A 17796-nucleotide genomic window follows, 5' to 3' on the forward strand; every position below is an offset into this window, starting at 1 on the left:
GTGGTCTTTGCATGTTGTAACATCATGAATTTGACCCGTTGACTTTAAGTATCAGTTATGAATATAGTAGTTAATGATATCTTTAAATCCATCTTGTGGTTAAATGACTAATTGTATACTCAATGAGCCGGTTGACGGTGTGCTAGATGTAAGTCGTGGGTTTTGAACTAATTAGTTATGTTGACGGGTCAACCCATGGATCAAAGTCTTGACCCATGACCCACCTTAGTCAACCCAACCCCCACCCACCTTATCCTTTCCTTCCCTTATTCTTCTTATCTCTCTCTTCTTTACTCCCAAGAACACACTCTCCTTCACTCTCTCTCTCTAATTTAATTCATAGTTCATGGAAATTCAAGCTTAGTTAATGCAAGAATAATAAATCTTATCACCATTTTACTTCATATCAAAAACTTGGGTTCCAAAGTGTAAGAAATGACCTCATTTGAATCAAAATTCGGGTTTGAGGATTTGTGAAGCTTTGGTAAGTAAATTCTACTCTATGACCTTCACTTCATGTTAGTAAATGTACCTATAGTTGTGCCAAAACATTTTCGGGTCACAAATCGGGTCAAAAGTCGAATTAGGGTTTGTCTAGGGTTAGTAATGGGTTAACCGAATTTGAACTTGAGTTTGGTGTTTTGAAGAAAGATTTAAAGTGGGTTGGGTTATTCATGTGTAAACATGCTTAATTATGCTTCATATTGAGTTTTGATGCTTCACAAATCGATTTTGGGTGTCAAAAAGAGTTATGGGTTAGGTTTTTGGTGTGTTTAGGTCGAAATGGGTTGCTGAGGCTGAACTGGGTGAGCTGCTGCGCAGCTAGTTAAGCTGCTGCGCAGCTTCACAATTCTGTTTTTCAGCTGCTGCGCAGCTAGTTAAGCTGCTGCGCAGCTTCGCGAGTCTGTTTTTCAGCTGCGGCGCAGCGAAGTTGCGGCGCAGTTGGGGGCTTAAATCACTTAACTTTTTCCTAGCTTTAGTTCTAACATCCTAGGATCGTCCCGACCTTTCCGGAATGTACTCTTATGACCTTATTGGTGCCCTACACATGACAAACGAGTCGTTTAAAGTTGGGTGTCCTCTTTGGAACCTAATTCAAGACATTAACATAAACTAAATAAACATATAACTTATGTTTGAGAATGAGGCGACCTTGGGGCGACTTCATTTTGGTTACAAACTATTACATGACCTCCCTAACGACCATGTTGGGTCCCGAAAGTCTTTCAAAGCCATAAACTAAAGCTAAAACCTAGTTAGAGAATCGTCTTTGGTGAATAATGCATGTCTTGTATACATTACTAGGTTGTGGACGCGTGGAGCACTATAATCACCTATAATCTCATCTTAATTCGATATTAGCCTCTTTTGCCAATCAAGGTGAGTTCGTATCTCCCTACTCTATTGAGATTCGGGCTGAAAAGTGTACATTGTGTGTTTATTTGTTTGAATTAGTTGTTTGTTGATTGAATGAGATTGATGGATGAATCATTGAAATGTTTTGTGTATGTTGGTATTGAGAAAGGTTATATTTAGATTAGATGTACATACATGGAAGTCGACTTCGCGTTCAAAAGGTTTGAGATGTGGAGGGTTAGCCGCTGGTACACCCTGTATACAAACATCGAGGACTCTTTGAAAGCAAGCCCTCTCAAGTGTATGTATGTATAGTTTCATCATATTGTTGGTTATTGGATGTTGGATTGATGGATTGTTGTGCTTGCATTGTGTTGGTTGCTTGAGATGATTTGGTTGTCTGTTGAGACAAATGTGTTCATCCAGGTATAGACGTATACACTGGTGTTGGTCATCCGGGTTATAGACGTATATTCGCCGACGTTTTTGAGATGCCACAATGGTCATGGTGATGACCTGTGAGTATCGTTGCATAGATGGCATAATGGCCCTACATATTATATGTATTTTGGTTTGGCATGCATATCATTCACATCATGGCATTGACATTGCATTGATTGTTCTTATACGTTTGTTATATAGTGATGCAATGGTTGGATGACGTGTAAGACTACTTGTATGTGATAATTGTTCTTGTTTTATGATATGTGGTTATGGTCGGTGGTTCATCTTGGGCCACCACTACGAACTCACCAACCTCGTGTTGACTTGTAGAACACTTTTCAGGTAATCAGGTGGTTCAAGGATGTGATGCATGATCTGGTGTAGCTTTTGGTTTCGGGCATGGACTTTATGGATCAAGGATTCATACGCCCACTTTTGGATTAATGCTTAGGATCGATAGCCATCTCTAGAATTCTCTTTTGTAAACTTTGATGGTCATTTGCTCCTTGTGCATTGTTTGAATATTTGACTTGTCGTGGATTCACCGAATTCATTAATGTCATTTAGTTGCCTACGATAATCCCTCCTTGTGCTATATGATTTCCGTAATATTTCGAGCCCTAGCTCGGGGTGTTACAGAATGGTGGCCCATGCCAGGTCGTAGAGAATTAGGTGGTTTGACCTAGACTACGGCTTAAGTTAAACTCTTCATATAGCATGCATGGCTAGGAATTTTGTGTGCAACTTGATTTTTGTGAACCCTAGAAAGTGTACATTGGGAGTTCGTAGTTGAGACCAATTATGTGATGACTTGAGTACGATATGGTTTTGGTTTGAGTTTGATTGTGATTGAGATGGATTGTTGTTTGATAATAGTTGTTGATTTAGGGCGAGGTGAAGTTATGGCGTTAACTTGATGTAACATTGTGGCAACCCTAAAAGAGCGTGATCAACTATTTTATGGTCACCCGATGTTATAGCAATTTAATGACATCACGGGTTGCGCACGCTTGGTTTAAAGCATAATAAGGAATCGATATGCTTTTTGGGAAGTTGATTGAGTGGAGGGTTAGCCGCCGGTACACCCTGTACACAAACTCGATCAGTAACTAGAAAGCATATTGGATTCGGATTATACTTTGAACCATCCGTGCTAGATTATAGGATTGTATGATAAATGATTGTAGTGAGCTCAGTATGGTAAGTAATAATTTCTCCCTAGAAATCTATCGCTTTTGCCTTAGCTTAATGGTATGAAATGTGTATGTTATGTCGACTTGAGGGCATTGACAACTTGTGTGACTAACATGTGAGTATTGAGACTAACTTTCGGGTCAACGCCTTGCTTGTTTTATAGAAATGGTAAGACCAAGAAGAGCTGGAACTAACTATAGGGCTAACTCGGAAGAACCTCAACCGGAAGCTCAACCGGAAGTGCAAGGAGGTAGAGGTAGGGGCCGGGGTGGTAGAGGTCGTGGTGGAGGACGAGGTAGGGCCGAGGTAGGGGTCGTGGTGAGGCTCCCAGGCCTAACTTGGCGGATGTGATTGCTCAAACGGTCTCCAATATCATGCCGACTATTGTTGCCCAAGTCCAAGCAACTCTTGATGGGAACAATGGGGTACAACCTAATGAGCATCAAAACGTTGGAAACCCGGAAAATGTGAATGATGAGGGTGCTCAACCTCATGTTGTAGTAGAAGAAGAAGAAGAAGAAGAACTCGAAAGAGCGGATAACTATAGGGCTAGGTATAACCAACACGGAGTGTACCGCCAAGGTTGTCAATTCAAAGATTTCAAGAATTGTGGGGCACCGGAGTTTGATGGGTTGGGTGGGCCCGTGGAATGTATAAAATGGTTTGAGAGGATTGAAGCGGTGATTGAAAGGAGTCATTGTACTTATGATGACCGAATTTATTATGCCTCCGGTATGTTCAAGGAGGATGCTTTAAGTTGGTGGAACCAAGAGAAGGCCTTGGGTCGGGCCCACAATTTGGAATGGGCCGACTTCAAGAACAAAGTGAAAGAGAAATTTTGCCCACCTTATGAGCTCCAAAACTTGACCATCGAGTTTGTCCATCTCAAAATGGACGGGGCCGACTACAAGGGCTATGTTAGACGATTCCAAGAGTTGTCTACCCTTGTTCCTCACCTAGTGAGCACCGAGTCTCGGGCCATTGAGAAGTTTGTTTTGGGTTTGACTCAACAAGTCCGTTCTCTCATCAATCGGTCATGCCTACTTCCATGGTCGAGGCTATTAACCGTGCCGGTAGTGTTACCGAAGACTTGTTAAGAAGTGGAGTTTTGAGTAAATCATCATCCTCATCATCAAAAAGAAAGGAGGTTGGGGAAACAAGTGGTCCAAGGAAGATGGGGAGGTTTGACTCCAAGAATGCTAATCGGGGTAGGGTGATGGCGGCGGTGGAGCCGGTGAAGAAGCCTTATGTGGGGCCCCACCCACATTGTGGAAGATGCAATAGACACCACCCCGCCAATGTTCAATGTGGGGCATGCTTTAATTGTAACCGTTTGGGGCATATGGCGAAAGAATGTAGGGCACCAAGGGTGGGTACGGGTCCGCTCAATGTAGCTCCTATTCAAGCTCTTCCTCCTCAAGGCAATCAAAGAAGAGGCGAATGTTATGTGTGCGGTAGCCCAAATCATTACCGTAACAATTGTCCTCAATGGGTGGGACAACAAGTTCAAGTGGCCGTTCACCCCAATCAACTACAAATTGCCGGGCCTAACCAAAACCGGGGACAACAAGGTCACCAAGCGCAACCCCGTGGCCGAGCCTTTGCGGTCAATGCAAATGAGGCCCGTAATGATCCCAATGTTGTTGCAGGTACCTTTCTTCTTAATGGTCATTATGCAACGGTTTTATTTGATTCCGGAGCCGATTATAGTTTTGTGTCCTCTCGCTTTATCCCTTTGATTGATGTGCATCCGTGTGCCCTAAACTATGTACTCGATATAGAAACGGTAAATGGCACCTTAGCAAAACTTAGTCAAATACTTCGTGATTGTATTTTGACTCTAAACGACATCGAATTCTACATCGACCTTATGCCTTTTGAAATCGGTAGCTTTGACGTTATTGTGGGAATGGATTGGTTAACGGCGGTAAATGCAACTATTGATTGTGGGGAGAGGGTTGTTAAAATACCGTTGTCTAGCGGTAAAATTCTTAGAGTTCAAGGTGAAACTTCCGATTCTCTAAATTCTAAAGTCTTTAGTGCTACCATCTCAAAGGTAGAATTGAAGACTGTTCCTATTGTTTGTGAATTCTCTGATGTTTTTCCGGAAGAATTACCGGGATTACCCCCATCTCGTGAACTTGACTTTCGTATCAATCTTATTCCGGGAGCCGCACCCGTGGCAAAAGCTCCTTATAGACTTGCCCTCACTGAAATGCAAGAACTCGAAGCTCAACTTAAGGAACTTCAAGAGAAAGGTTTCATCCGTCCTAGTCAATCTCCTTGGGGTGCTCCCATTCTCTTTGTCAAGAAGAAAGACGGGTCGTTTAGAATGTGTATAGACTATCGGGAGTTGAATAAGCTTACGGTGAAGAATCGATATCCTCTTCCTCGAATCGATGACCTTTTTGACCGACTTCAAGGTGCCAAGCACTTTTCCAAAATCGATCTCCGCTCGGGTTATCATCAACTCCGGGTTCATGATGATGACATTCATAAAACGGCTTTCCGAACTCGGTATGGGCACTTTGAATTCACCGTTATGCCTTTCGGGTTGACCAATGCACCAGCAGTATTCATGGATTTGATGAACCGGGTGTGTCGCCCTTTCTTGGACAAGTCCGTCATTGTCTTTATTGACGACATACTTGTTTATTCTAAAACGAAGGAAGAACATGCCGAACACTTGCGAGAAGTACTCGAGTTGTTAAGAAAGGAGAAATTGTATGCTAAATTCTCCAAGTGTGAGTTTTGGTTAGAGAAGGTTCACTTCCTTGGTCACATGGTAAGCAAAGACGGTATTCACGTTGACCCAAGTAAGATCGAAGCGGTTAAGAATTGGAGGAGACCCGAAACACCTTCCGAAATCCGTCAATTCCTTGGATTGGCGGGTTACTATAGAAGATTTATCGAAAATTTCTCCCGCATTGCACAACCTCTTACACTCTTGACTCAAAAGGAACGGAAATTCGAATGGGGCAATAGACAAGAACAAGCCTTCCAAACTCTTAAGAACATGTTGTGTGAAGCACCCATTCTAACCCTTCCCGATGGAGTTGAAGATTTTGTAGTATATTGTGATGCTTCGGGGCAAGGATTGGGTTGTGTCCTTATGCAAAGGGGCAAAGTTATTGCATACGCCTCCCGCCAATTGAAGGTGCACGAGAAGAACTATCCGACACACGACTTAGAATTGGGAGCGGTAGTATTTGCTTTGAAGTGTTGGAGGCATTATCTCTATGGCACCAAGTGCGTGATTTATACCGATCACAAAAGCCTACAACACATTTTTAATCAAAGTGAATTGAACATGAGACAAAGACGTTGGCTTGAACTCCTTAGTGACTATGATTGTGACATCCGTTATCATCCGGGTAAGGCCAATGTGGTAGCCGATGCCTTGAGCCGGAAGGAACGAGTTAAGCCAAGACGTGCTAGGGTTATGAGCCTCACGGTAGGACCAAACATTCGCGATCAAATCATTGCGGCTCAAGTACAAGCCACTCGACCAGAAAACTTTGGTAATGAGAATTTGGATGGTATGGAGCAACAATTCGATAGGAAGAGTGATAATGGGCTCTATTTAGTTGGAAGGCTCTGGGTTCCCATTTTCGGCAATCTAAGAACTCTTCTCATGCATGAAGCTCATCGATCACCTTATTCGGTCCACCCCGGGTCGGATAAGATGTATTTTGATTTAAGAGATTTCTATTGGTGGCCGGGTATGAAGCGAGATGTGGCTAGGTATGTGAGTGAGTGCCTTACTTGCTTACAAGTGAAAGCCGATCATAAGAAGCCACCCGGATTATTAGTGCAACCCGAGGCCCCCGAATGGAAATGGGAACACATTGCAATGGACTTCATAACGAAGTTACCGAAGACAAGAAGTGGTCGCGATACAATTTGGGTGATAGTTGATCGGTTAACGAAGTCGGCTCATTTCGTGGCCATTCGTGAAACCGATGGTGTTGACACCTTAGCTCGTTTGTACATCAAGGAAGTGGTGTCTAAACATGGAGTTCCGGTTTCTATCATCTCCGATAGAGATTCCCGGTATAACTCGAATTTATGGAGGGCCTTTCATCGTGCAATGGGTACGCGACTAAATATGAGCACGGCGTTTCATCCTCAAACGGATGGGCAAACCGAAAGAACAATACAAACGCTTGAAGATATGTTAAGGGCATGTGCCATTGATTTTAGTGGGAGTTGGGAAGATCACTTGCCTTTGGTGGAATTTTCATACAACAATAGTTATCATGCCACCATCCAAATGGCGCCTTTTAGAGCTTTATATGGTAGGGTTTGCCGATCTCCCTTAGCTTGGGCGGAGATCGGTGAAAGCCAACTCATTGGACCGGAGATTGTGGTGGAAACAACAAAGGTGATCTACCAAATCAAGGAGAGATTGCAATTGGCCCGTGAAAGACAAAAGAAGTATGCCGATGTGAGGCGGCGACCGCTAGAGTTTGAAGCGGGGGATTATGTATTGTTGAAGGTGTCGCCCTGGAAGGGTGTTATCCGTTTTGTGAAGAGAGGCAAACTCGGGCCAAGGTATATCGGTCCTTTTAAGATTATTGAACGGGTTGGGAAGGTTGCTTATCGGTTGGAATTGCCACAAGAACTTGGGGGAGTACATGATGTCTTCCACATTTGCAACCTACGCAAATGCTTGGCGGACCCGACACAACATGTGCCTATGAATGAAATTCGGGTGGATAAGAATTTAAATTTTGTGGAGGAGCCGGTAGAGATCTTGGACCGTCAAACCAAAAAGCTCAAGAACAAGCATTATACCATTGTTAAGGTTAGATGGAATGCTAGACGCGGAGCCGAGTTCACTTGGGAGCGTGAGGATCATATGAAGTCCAAGTACCCGGATTTGTTTAATAATTAGTGTTTTATTAGATTTCGGGACGAAATCCTTTTATCGGGGGAATAATGTAACATCCATGAATTTTGACCCGTTGACTTTAAGTATCATGTTATGAATTATAGTAGTTAATGATATCTTTAAATCCATCTTGTGGTTAAATGACTAATTGTATACTCAATGAGCCGGTTGACGGTGTGCTAGATGTAATGTCGTGGGTTTTGAACTAATTAGTTATGTTGACGGGTCAACCCATGGATCAAAGTCTTGACCCATGACCCACCTTAGTCAACCCAACCCCCACCCACCTTATCCTTTCCTTCCCTTATTCTTCTTATCTCTCTCTTCTTTACTCCCAAGAACACACTCTCCTTTCACTCTCTCTCTCTAATTTAATTCATAGTTCATGGAAATTCAAGCTTAGTTAATGCAAGAATAATAAATCTTATCACCATTTTAACTTCATATCAAAAACTTGGGTTCCAAAGTGTAAGAAATGACCTCATTTGAATCAAAATTCGGGTTTGAGGATTTGTGAAGCTTTTGGTAAGTAAATTCTACTCTATGACCTTCACTTCATGTTAGTAAATGTACCTATAGTTGTGCCAAAACATTTTCGGGTCACAAATCGGGTCAAAAGTCGAATTAGGGTTTGTCTAGGGTTAGTAATGGGTTAACCGAATTTGAACTTGAGTTGGTGTTTTGAAGAAAGATTTTAAAGTGGGTTTGGGTTATTCATGTGTAAACATGCTTAATTATGCTTCATATTGAGTTTTGATGCTTCACAAATCGATTTTGGGTGTCAAAAATGAGTTATGGGTTAGTTTTGGTGTGTTTAGGTCGAAATGGGTTGCTGAGGCTGAACTGGGTGAGCTGCTGCGCAGCTAGTTAAGCTGCTGCGCAGCTTCACAATTCTGTTTTTCAGCTGCTGCGCAGCTAGTTAAGCTGCTGCGCAGCTTCGCGAGTCTGTTTTTCAGCTGCGGCGCAGCGATAAGTTGCGGCGCAGTTGGGGGCTTAAATCACTTAACTTTTTCCTAGCTTTAGTTCTAACATCCTAGGATCGTCCCGACCTTTCCGGAATGTACTCTTATGACCTTATTGGTGCCCTACACATGACAAACGAGTCGTTTAAAGTTGGGTGTCCTCTTTGGAACCTAATTCAAGACATTAACATAAACTAAATAAACATATAACTTATGTTTGAGAATGAGGCGACCTTGGGGCGACTTCATTTTGGTTACAAACTATTACATGACCTCCCTAACGACCATGTTGGGTCCCGAAAGTCTTTCAAAGCCATAAAGTAAAGCTAAAATCTAGTTAGAGAATCGTCTTTGGTGAATAATGCATGTCTTGTATACATTACTAGGTTGTGGACGCGTGGAGCACTATAATCACCTATAATCTCATCTTAATTCGATATTAGCCTCTTTTGCCAATCAATGTGAGTTCGTATCTCCCTACTCTATTGAGATTCGGGCTGAAAAGTGTACATTGTGTGTTTATTTGTTTGAATTAGTTGTTTGTTGATTGAATGAAGATTGATGGATGAATCATTGAAATGTTTTGTGTATGTTGGTATTGAGAAAGGTTATATTTAGATTAGATGTACATACATGGAAGTCGACTTCGCGTTCAAAAGGTTTGAGATGTGGAGGGTTAGCCGCTGGTACACCCTGTATACAAACATCGAGGACTCTTTGAAAGCAAGCCCTCTCAAGTGTATGTATGTATAGTTTCATCATATTGTTGGTTATTGGATGTTGGATTGATGGATTGTTGTGCTTGCATTGTGTTGGTTGCTTGAGATGATTTGGTTGTCTGTTGAGACAAATGTGTTCATCCAGGTATAGACGTATACACTGGTGTTGGTCATCCGGGTTTATAGACGTATATTCGCCGACGTTTTTGAGATGCCACAATGGTCATGGTGATGACCTGTGAGTATCGTTGCATAGATGGCATAATGGCCCTACATATTATATGTATTTTGGTTTGGCATGCATATCATTCACATCATGGCATTGACATTGCATTGATTGTTCTTATACGTTTGTTATATAGTGATGCAATGGTTGGATGACGTGTAAGACTACTTGTATGTGATAATTGTTCTTGTTTTTATGATATGTGGTTATGGTCGGTGGTTCATCTTGGGCCACCACTACGAACTCACCAACCTCGTGTTGACTTGTAGAACACTTTTCAGGTAATCAGGTGGTTCAAGGATGTGATGCATGATCTGGTGTAGCTTTTGGTTTCGGGCATGGACTTTATGGATCAAGGATTCATACGCCCACTTTTGGATTAATGCTTAGGATCGATAGCCATCTCTAGAATTCTCTTTTGTAAACTTTGATGGTCATTTGCTCCTTGTGCATTGTTTGAATATTTGACTTGTCGTGGATTCACCGAATTCATTAATGTCATTTAGTTGCCTACGATAATCCCTCCTTGTGCTATATGATTTCCGTAATATTTCGAGCCCTAGCTCGGGGTGTTACACATGTGGTTTCTATGATTCATTTATGGAAGGTGCTCAAAAATTTATACTACTATATAAAAATTATAACTTTTATGTTGAAAGTTTATATAAACGGGACATGCGAATTGACCAAAATACCCTTAATGAATTAAATCACCATCAACCCTTAATATTAATTTACACAATTAGTCCATTATATTAGAAAATATCTCTACCAACCTCTTTAAATAAAATATTTTTACCTACACCAATAGATGTCGCCATCATCGACTCTCCGCCGTATTGAGCGGGTACTATGCTCGTATTTAATAATGGTGGTCCTGCTGTACAGAAACTCGATATCTTCGAAACCGAAATAAACAAATTATCAATATCTATTAGTAACATTTAATAAGTTGTTGACTGATACAGTTTTTAAAAAACACTCATTGAAAGCAGGAAAAGCATGTAGTATAAAATAATACACATATACAAATAGTAAATAAATTAACCAAGTGAGGTGGAGCCTTTGACTTAAGAAAAGTCCAAGATCTACAATAATAATTAGTACTACATTTCTTGTGTGTCATGGGTATATATAACATTGCTAGTTGCCATATTTTTCTTAAGTTAATTAGCATCATTTTTCTTTTGACAAATGAAGAGGTCATGGCTATGTTCATACTTCTTATGTGTCTTGATGATCAAGGCTACAACCAGTACCACCAGATCGACAGTCGATGGCCACGCTCCTCGACGGATTCTTTTGGACAATGACGTGGACACAGATGATTTCTTTGCTTTACTCTATATGTTGAAGCTTAACCGTTCTGAGTTCGATTTACAGGTTCTTTCTCATACATATATACATATTTATTCATAATTACTCAACAAACACACACATGCATTTATCGGTTTGTTCGGTTTACACTTTCTTATTTTCGTGATGAATTTGTCATTTGTTTGTTACGTGTTGTTCATGGAGATCGTATCATTGTTGACTTTGGTATATATGTAGAAAAACTTATTTACTTACCAACTCTTTTGAATTGTTTGTTTGTCAAATCAAAACGCTAAAGTTTATTTCAACTATAGACATATACGTACAAACAGTCGTATTTTATGTTCTGTTCCTTCTTTCTTTGAAACTAAATATATGTAAATTCTATATCTATTTTCAAATGTCTTGTCAAACCAAATTAACATACCCTTACAATACCTCATATATATATATATATATATATATATATCATGAGCTAACAAACATATTCTTGTTATTTTTTTATATTTTTTATTTTTGTAAAGTTACATATTCTTGTTATTTGTTAAGTACTTAATTAAAAGTTATAGAATTGAAATTATTAAAGTATAACGTATTCTTGTACATGAGGAGAAAATTTTGTTTATTTTTTAAAATGTCTTGTTTTATACACATAAATTTACGAAAAATGCATGTTGTGTTAACAAGCAAATAACAAATAAATTTTCACAAAATAATGTGACAAATTAAATAGACCAATTACATTTGACATATTTTATTATATATTCTTTAGCTCTCTATTTTATTGGTATAAATGAATTTGTAAAACTGTGTTTATAATTAGTTGGCAACATAATATTACTTTAAATTTATGTCATGTATAATGATGCAATAATGATCCTTCTTTTTCATCTCATCCCAATCACTTGATTCGCCATGTATCTTTGGAGAAATGATATACTTTTTTATATCATTCTTCTACTAATCTTCCTAAACTACAACTTATGTCATTTGTAATCTACTTATTTACTAATTCTTTTTTCCAATTTCAATTACTTGATTTTGCCATGTGTATTCAAGTTATAGTCAGGGGTCTTCAAGAACATAGTTTAAAAGGATATATTATTACATGCAACACATTTATAAAAACAATTTGTACACCATGTGTATTCAAGTTATAGTCAGGTGCTTTACAATGTTGTATTGTACAAAACAATAATGCATATCTGGTGATGTATCGTCAAAAACTAGTGGTATACACATCACCTTTTTTTAATAAAATGTCCATCTATTTCCCCGTAATCTTTAGTTTAGAACCTTAAGTGTCATTTTAAAATTATTTATTTGGATGTTGTAATCTTTTATATAGTTTAAAATATTGACTAATATAAACTATATATAATATCATGCAAGTCTGTCTTCGATTATCACATGTGTTTCAAATTAACAATATATTTATTATAGAATTGATGAAGTACATTATGACAAACAAAAATATTTAAAATTATAATATTATATGTACTACTTCAATGATTTTGACCAGGACATAATGATATTATTTTGGACCAAGATGTCAGCTTCAATTTGTCTTGTGGAATATAATACGGAGTATTTTTCATTTTTCGGGTACGTTAAAGGCAAAATGTATCATTGCATACGTGATACGTCGCAATTGTATTGTATTTTCCTGATCAATTATATATTAAGATTTCAATATATTGTCGGATTCGTCCACATATAAACAAGTTTTATAAATGTTTATGTAAAATGGTGTGATACATGCTTATCATATAAAATTGAGGTACGTCCAAAAGTTATATAGATAAGAATTAATTAATTTTTAATTATCTGTTGATTAATTATACTCTTTGACTAAACTTCATTTCTAATGGCAAATTATTTGAATTTGAATATCAATTAAGCTCCGGTGAAGAAATTAGAAACTATCAAACCGAAATAGTACGTTTTACAAATTATCAAACCGAAACAAAAATGATCAGGATACGATCTCTACAACCATATATTAAATCATTGACACTAATGATATTTATTTTAAAAAAAAAGGGAAAAAAAAGATCAACAAGTAATTAATGTGATTGAACAATTTTTTAAAATGTAACAAAATATATTGCTATTTCATTTTATAATAATAATAAAGGAAAATATATTTCTACAACAACTTTTAACCATCTACATCAAATGTTGCATGGTATAGTTGTACACTGTGCAATAAGTTTTGTACCTTTGTTGTAGATGGCTAAAACTCATTGTATGAATATCACTTCCTAATAATAAAACTCTTTAATTAAGAAAATATAGTTATACCAAATATTAATTTAGCATTACTTAACATTAAGTATTCATTGTTCTAAAGTTAATTTAATGTTGTATGTACCGTTAACAAGGAGTCACTTCAATGCCATTTAATAAGAGAGTTTGCATTCATGAACTATTGGAAACTTTCATTTTCAATTTTTTTAAAAAAAGTGTGACAAAATTAAGAATAGAAAACTTTCAATTTATATAAGTTTCCATGTTAGTGCAGGCAATAACAGTGAACACCAATTCATGGACAAATGCCGGACACGCAGTAAATCAGATATACGATATTCTTTACATGATGGGGCGAGACGATATCGATGTTGGTGTAGGAGGTGATGGCGGTATACTTGAAAATGGTACCATTCTACCAAATGTAGGTGGCTATCTTCCTATAATCGACCAGGTAATTATGGATAGTAAACTTATCTCATTATGCAACATTTCGTTAAGTAGATAAAAAGTAATGCTATGTGTTTGTGTTGATTTGCAATTTACAGGGAAGTGGTACTGCTGGACCTTGTAGATATAGACAATCTGTTCCTGTTGGAGGTGGAGGAAGACTAGATATCGATACAAATTTTGGTTTGCGACGTAGCTTTCTTCCACAGGTACTTGTCCTTTTCATATATGCTGGTGTTTTTACATACTGCAATTCACTGATTTATATATATATACCAGGGTAGCAGAAGATACATGCCTCTTAGGCAACCAACTGCGCAACAAGTATTGATCAAGACAATATCAGAAGGTCCGGTTAGTGTGTTCATAACAGGAGCACACACAAATTTGGGAATTTTTTTTATGACACATCCACATTTAAAGAAAAATATCAATCACATTTATATCATGGGTGGTGGTGTGAGATCAAAGAACCCGACGGGTTGCTGTCCCAAAAATGCTAGCTCGTCGTGCATACCTCAACAATGTGGCAACCATGGCAATATGTTTACAACCTTTCGAAGTAATCCGTATTCTGAATTTAACTTCTATCTTGATCCTTTTGCTGCATACCAGGTAATCCTAATCTATATATTTCCTCGGTAATGATTGCTAAAGTACTACTTTTTTTTTTGTACGTGTAGTCTACTGACTCATGTCTAACTTAAAGGTAATTCATTCGGGAATTCCAATCACCCTTGTTCCATTGGATGCTACGAACACGATTCCTATTACTCAAGAGTTCTTTGAAGCTTTTGAGAATAATCAACATACATATGAGGCCCAATACATTTTTAAGTCTTTGAAGATGGCTCATGATACTTGGTTTGATAACCAATTCTTTACGGTATAGCATACATTTTAATTGTAGTTTTTTTTTCCTGTAACACTATGAGTGTTAATCAGTTTCATTTTAAATGGCTTGATGTTCATGCAGAGTTATTTCATGTGGGATTCATTTATGTCCGGAGTTGCAACATCATCTATGAAACACGAAGAAAATGAGTTTGCTGAAATGGAGTACATGAATATTACTGTCATTACATCAAACAAGCCTTATGGGATATATGATGGCTCAAATAGTCTCTTTAATGGGCATAAGATTCCAAAATTCGGTTTGCATAAGAATGGTATTCATAGCGGTCATGTTCAAACAGGCCTTGAAGATCCATTTTGCCATCGTGAGAACGGGACAGGGATATGTAAGGTAAATTAATGCAACTGTTTTCAAGCATGTTTATTCAAAAACACAATTATGATTTTACATATTGATTGCCATTTCGTTCTATATCTATTTACATATAATGAATCGATTCAGCTTATGTTTAATAATTAATGGGTCAAATGAGCATATCCAAAAATAGACTAGTTAAAAAGACAGGTTACATGAGTCAAAAATTACCCAATGTGTATTTTAATGTGTATAAAGCCCTTGCCTAACTTGTTATATATGTTACTGAAACATTAAGTTAAAATTTGTAATGACAATGTAAGTGTTTACATATAAAGCTAGATTTTTGAAAAGGACTAATAACATCTAACCACCCGTATACCAAAATTCTCCCATTTTACCTGTTACCCAACCGTCTATTTTGCCACGTACCACGTACGTGAAATAATATTTTTCTTACAACTTCGTAGGATGGCTATACAGAAGAAACCACTGGACCAGATTCAGTTCGTGTACGCGTAGCAACACGAGCAAAGCCTAATGTCAACAAAACAAGCTCTTTGGATAGGGAATTCTATATCAGTTTCCTTGATGTAAGTTAATATCAAATGTTTTGAAGTTCATTAGTTATGATCCGTGTTTTGAATTATATATGAGATATATAAGACAATAATAGAACTTTTGCTTTGATTTCAGGTACTGAATCAACCTCAACATAGAGGCCTATTCAATTTCACATCTGAATTCCCTCATTATAAAGAAGTTCTCTATAAACCAGATTTAAGTGGGAAAAAACTAGGGAAGGTCGTCGTTTTTGATATGGATATGAGCGCCGGAGATTTTTTAGCCCTTTTTTATCTTCTCAAAGTACCCGTGGAAGAGATTTATGTTAAGGTAATGTGATATTTATCATTCAAATTTTGTAATCTTGTTATCCAAAATTATGGCAAATTTTAATTTGTGACTCTGTGTTTCATTTTCTTTTAGGCCATTTTAGTAACTGGAAGTGGTTGGGCAAACCTAGCAACAATTGACGTGGTGTATGATTTGTTACATATGATGGGTCGTGATGATATCGTTGTTGGTTTAGGTAATACGTTTGGTTTGAACCAGTCCTATCCGGGTAATTCCAATCTCGGGGATTGCAAGTATTCAAAAGCTATACCACATGGAAGCGGTGGCTTTTTGGACTCAGATACGCTCTATGGGCTTGCACGTGACTTACCAAGGAGCCCGAGAAGGTACCAACACGAGCTACAAAGAGGGCCAATTTTAACAAAATGAAATGGTAACTTTGATTGCTTTATCTGTAGGTATACATCAGAGAATTCGATTGAGTTTGGAGCTCCTCGTAACACAGATTCCCCTCAACTTAGACAACCATTAGCACTTGAAGTTTGGGAATCACTAGTGAAGTCAATTGATCATGGGTCAAAAATTACAATTTTAACAAACGGGCCGTTAACAAATTTAGCAAATATCTTAATTTCAGACAAGAATTCGAGCTCAATCATTGAGGTAATTAGTTGGGTTCACTTTCATGTCAATTGTGCCATTTTGTGGTAACTTTTGATTCTAAAAATCTGAAGTGTAACCACAGGAAGTATTTATAATAGGTGGCAATGTCTATAACACGAAGAATCAAGAGAAAGGGAATGTCTTCAATGTTCCTTTAAATAAGTTCGCGGAACTAAACATGTTTCTTGATCCTTTGGCTGCAAAGACGGTATTTGATTCATCACTCGACATCACTCTTATCCCTCTCTATACACAACGAAAAGCCTATGCATTTTCAGATATCATAAGAAGGTTGCAAACAAGGAACACAACCCCTGAAGCTATATTCACACAACGTTTGTTAATGACGCTTCAGAAGTTGCAACGAAAACATCACTTGTATCGACATGTGGTAAGACATTCAAACTACCTTAACCCGTTTTGAACATCATTAGATATGGAAATTGTAACTCAGTTGTTTGCAAATGGGTCAATATTCGGGTTGCATAATATCGACAATAGGTCAAACAAGTGAAATGTAAAAAGTTAGTTAAATATAAAACGATCCAACAACCGTCTAACATGAATTAGCAGTGGAGGATCTGGACAAGAGTAGTAGATTTATTAAAAAACTTCATAACTTTGTATTAAGAAACTCATAGATATAAACTTCTTCTCTTAAATTCTTGATCATTGCAGGATATGTTCTTGGGAGAGATTCTAGGTGCGATCATTGTTGCCGGTGATCAGAAACTTCTAAACAAAACGTTCGAAATCAAGCATTTGAAGGTGTATGCAGAAGGAGATATATCTAGAGATGGAGAAGTTATTTTAGATGCACAAAAACAGAAAGGAGTTAAAGTATTGAAAGACTTCAACCATGTATCTTGTTATGATATGTTCGTAGATCATCTTGTTCGTCAAGAACAATCGGCTGTGATAGCAAGTTTTGACAAGCAAAAAATTCTTTGGAGCTCACCATAGATTAGAACCGGCTGTAGTCTCTTGACATTTTTAGTAGAAATATTTAAAGGCTCATTAGAAGATAATAATAATGAGCAAACCTTTTATTGTTGTTAAAGTTACCAAAGTATAATGTACTTTTTGAAATATATGTATTTGTTCATGTACTTTTTTCTTACACTTGCTTTTATGATCACTCATCTCAATCAACTTTTATAAACATTGACAATCAAGGTTATTTATGTTATAACTTGGTTCGGCAAAATTCGAAACCCGAAATCATGGCTAGTTTTAACATGAAAATGATAAAAATA

At 37.8% G+C, this 17796-nt stretch overlaps 2 protein-coding genes across 2 annotated transcripts; both read left to right on the top strand.

The window, feature by feature from the left end:
- Positions 1-10979: 10979 nt before the first annotated feature.
- LOC122601709 lies at positions 10980-13942 on the top strand. Its single transcript, XM_043774449.1, has 3 exons — positions 10980-11178; positions 13637-13816; positions 13937-13942. The coding sequence occupies exons 1-3, from the start codon at positions 10990-10992 to the stop codon at positions 13940-13942; spliced, it is 375 nt and encodes a 124-aa protein (XP_043630384.1). The 5' UTR covers positions 10980-10989.
- A 564-nt stretch (positions 13943-14506) lies between these two features.
- LOC122601710 lies at positions 14507-17610 on the top strand. Its single transcript, XM_043774451.1, has 8 exons — positions 14507-14698; positions 14789-15058; positions 15493-15615; positions 15719-15916; positions 16010-16263; positions 16336-16540; positions 16623-16931; positions 17219-17610. The coding sequence occupies exons 1-8, from the start codon at positions 14507-14509 to the stop codon at positions 17501-17503; spliced, it is 1836 nt and encodes a 611-aa protein (XP_043630386.1). The 3' UTR covers positions 17504-17610.
- Positions 17611-17796: the final 186 nt, after the last annotated feature.

This window comes from Erigeron canadensis, chromosome 5 (assembly GCF_010389155.1).
Source record: "Erigeron canadensis isolate Cc75 chromosome 5, C_canadensis_v1, whole genome shotgun sequence".
NCBI classification, from domain to species: Eukaryota; Viridiplantae; Streptophyta; class Magnoliopsida; order Asterales; family Asteraceae; genus Erigeron; species Erigeron canadensis.

Bases quoted from the DNA above. Each gene is read 5' to 3' on its own strand.
- LOC122601709 (XM_043774449.1), top strand. From the start codon at position 10,990: ATGAAGAGGTCATGGCTATGTTCATACTTCTTATGTGTCTTGATGATC. The intron at 11,179-13,636 runs GTTCTTTCTCAT...ATGTTAGTGCAG, and splicing joins GTTCTGAGTTCGATTTACAG to GCAATAACAGTGAACACCAA.
- LOC122601710 (XM_043774451.1), top strand. From the start codon at position 14,507: ATGTCTAACTTAAAGGTAATTCATTCGGGAATTCCAATCACCCTTGTT. The intron at 15,917-16,009 runs GTAATGTGATAT...ATTTTCTTTTAG, and splicing joins TGGAAGAGATTTATGTTAAG to GCCATTTTAGTAACTGGAAG. The intron at 16,932-17,218 runs GTAAGACATTCA...TGATCATTGCAG, and splicing joins ATCACTTGTATCGACATGTG to GATATGTTCTTGGGAGAGAT.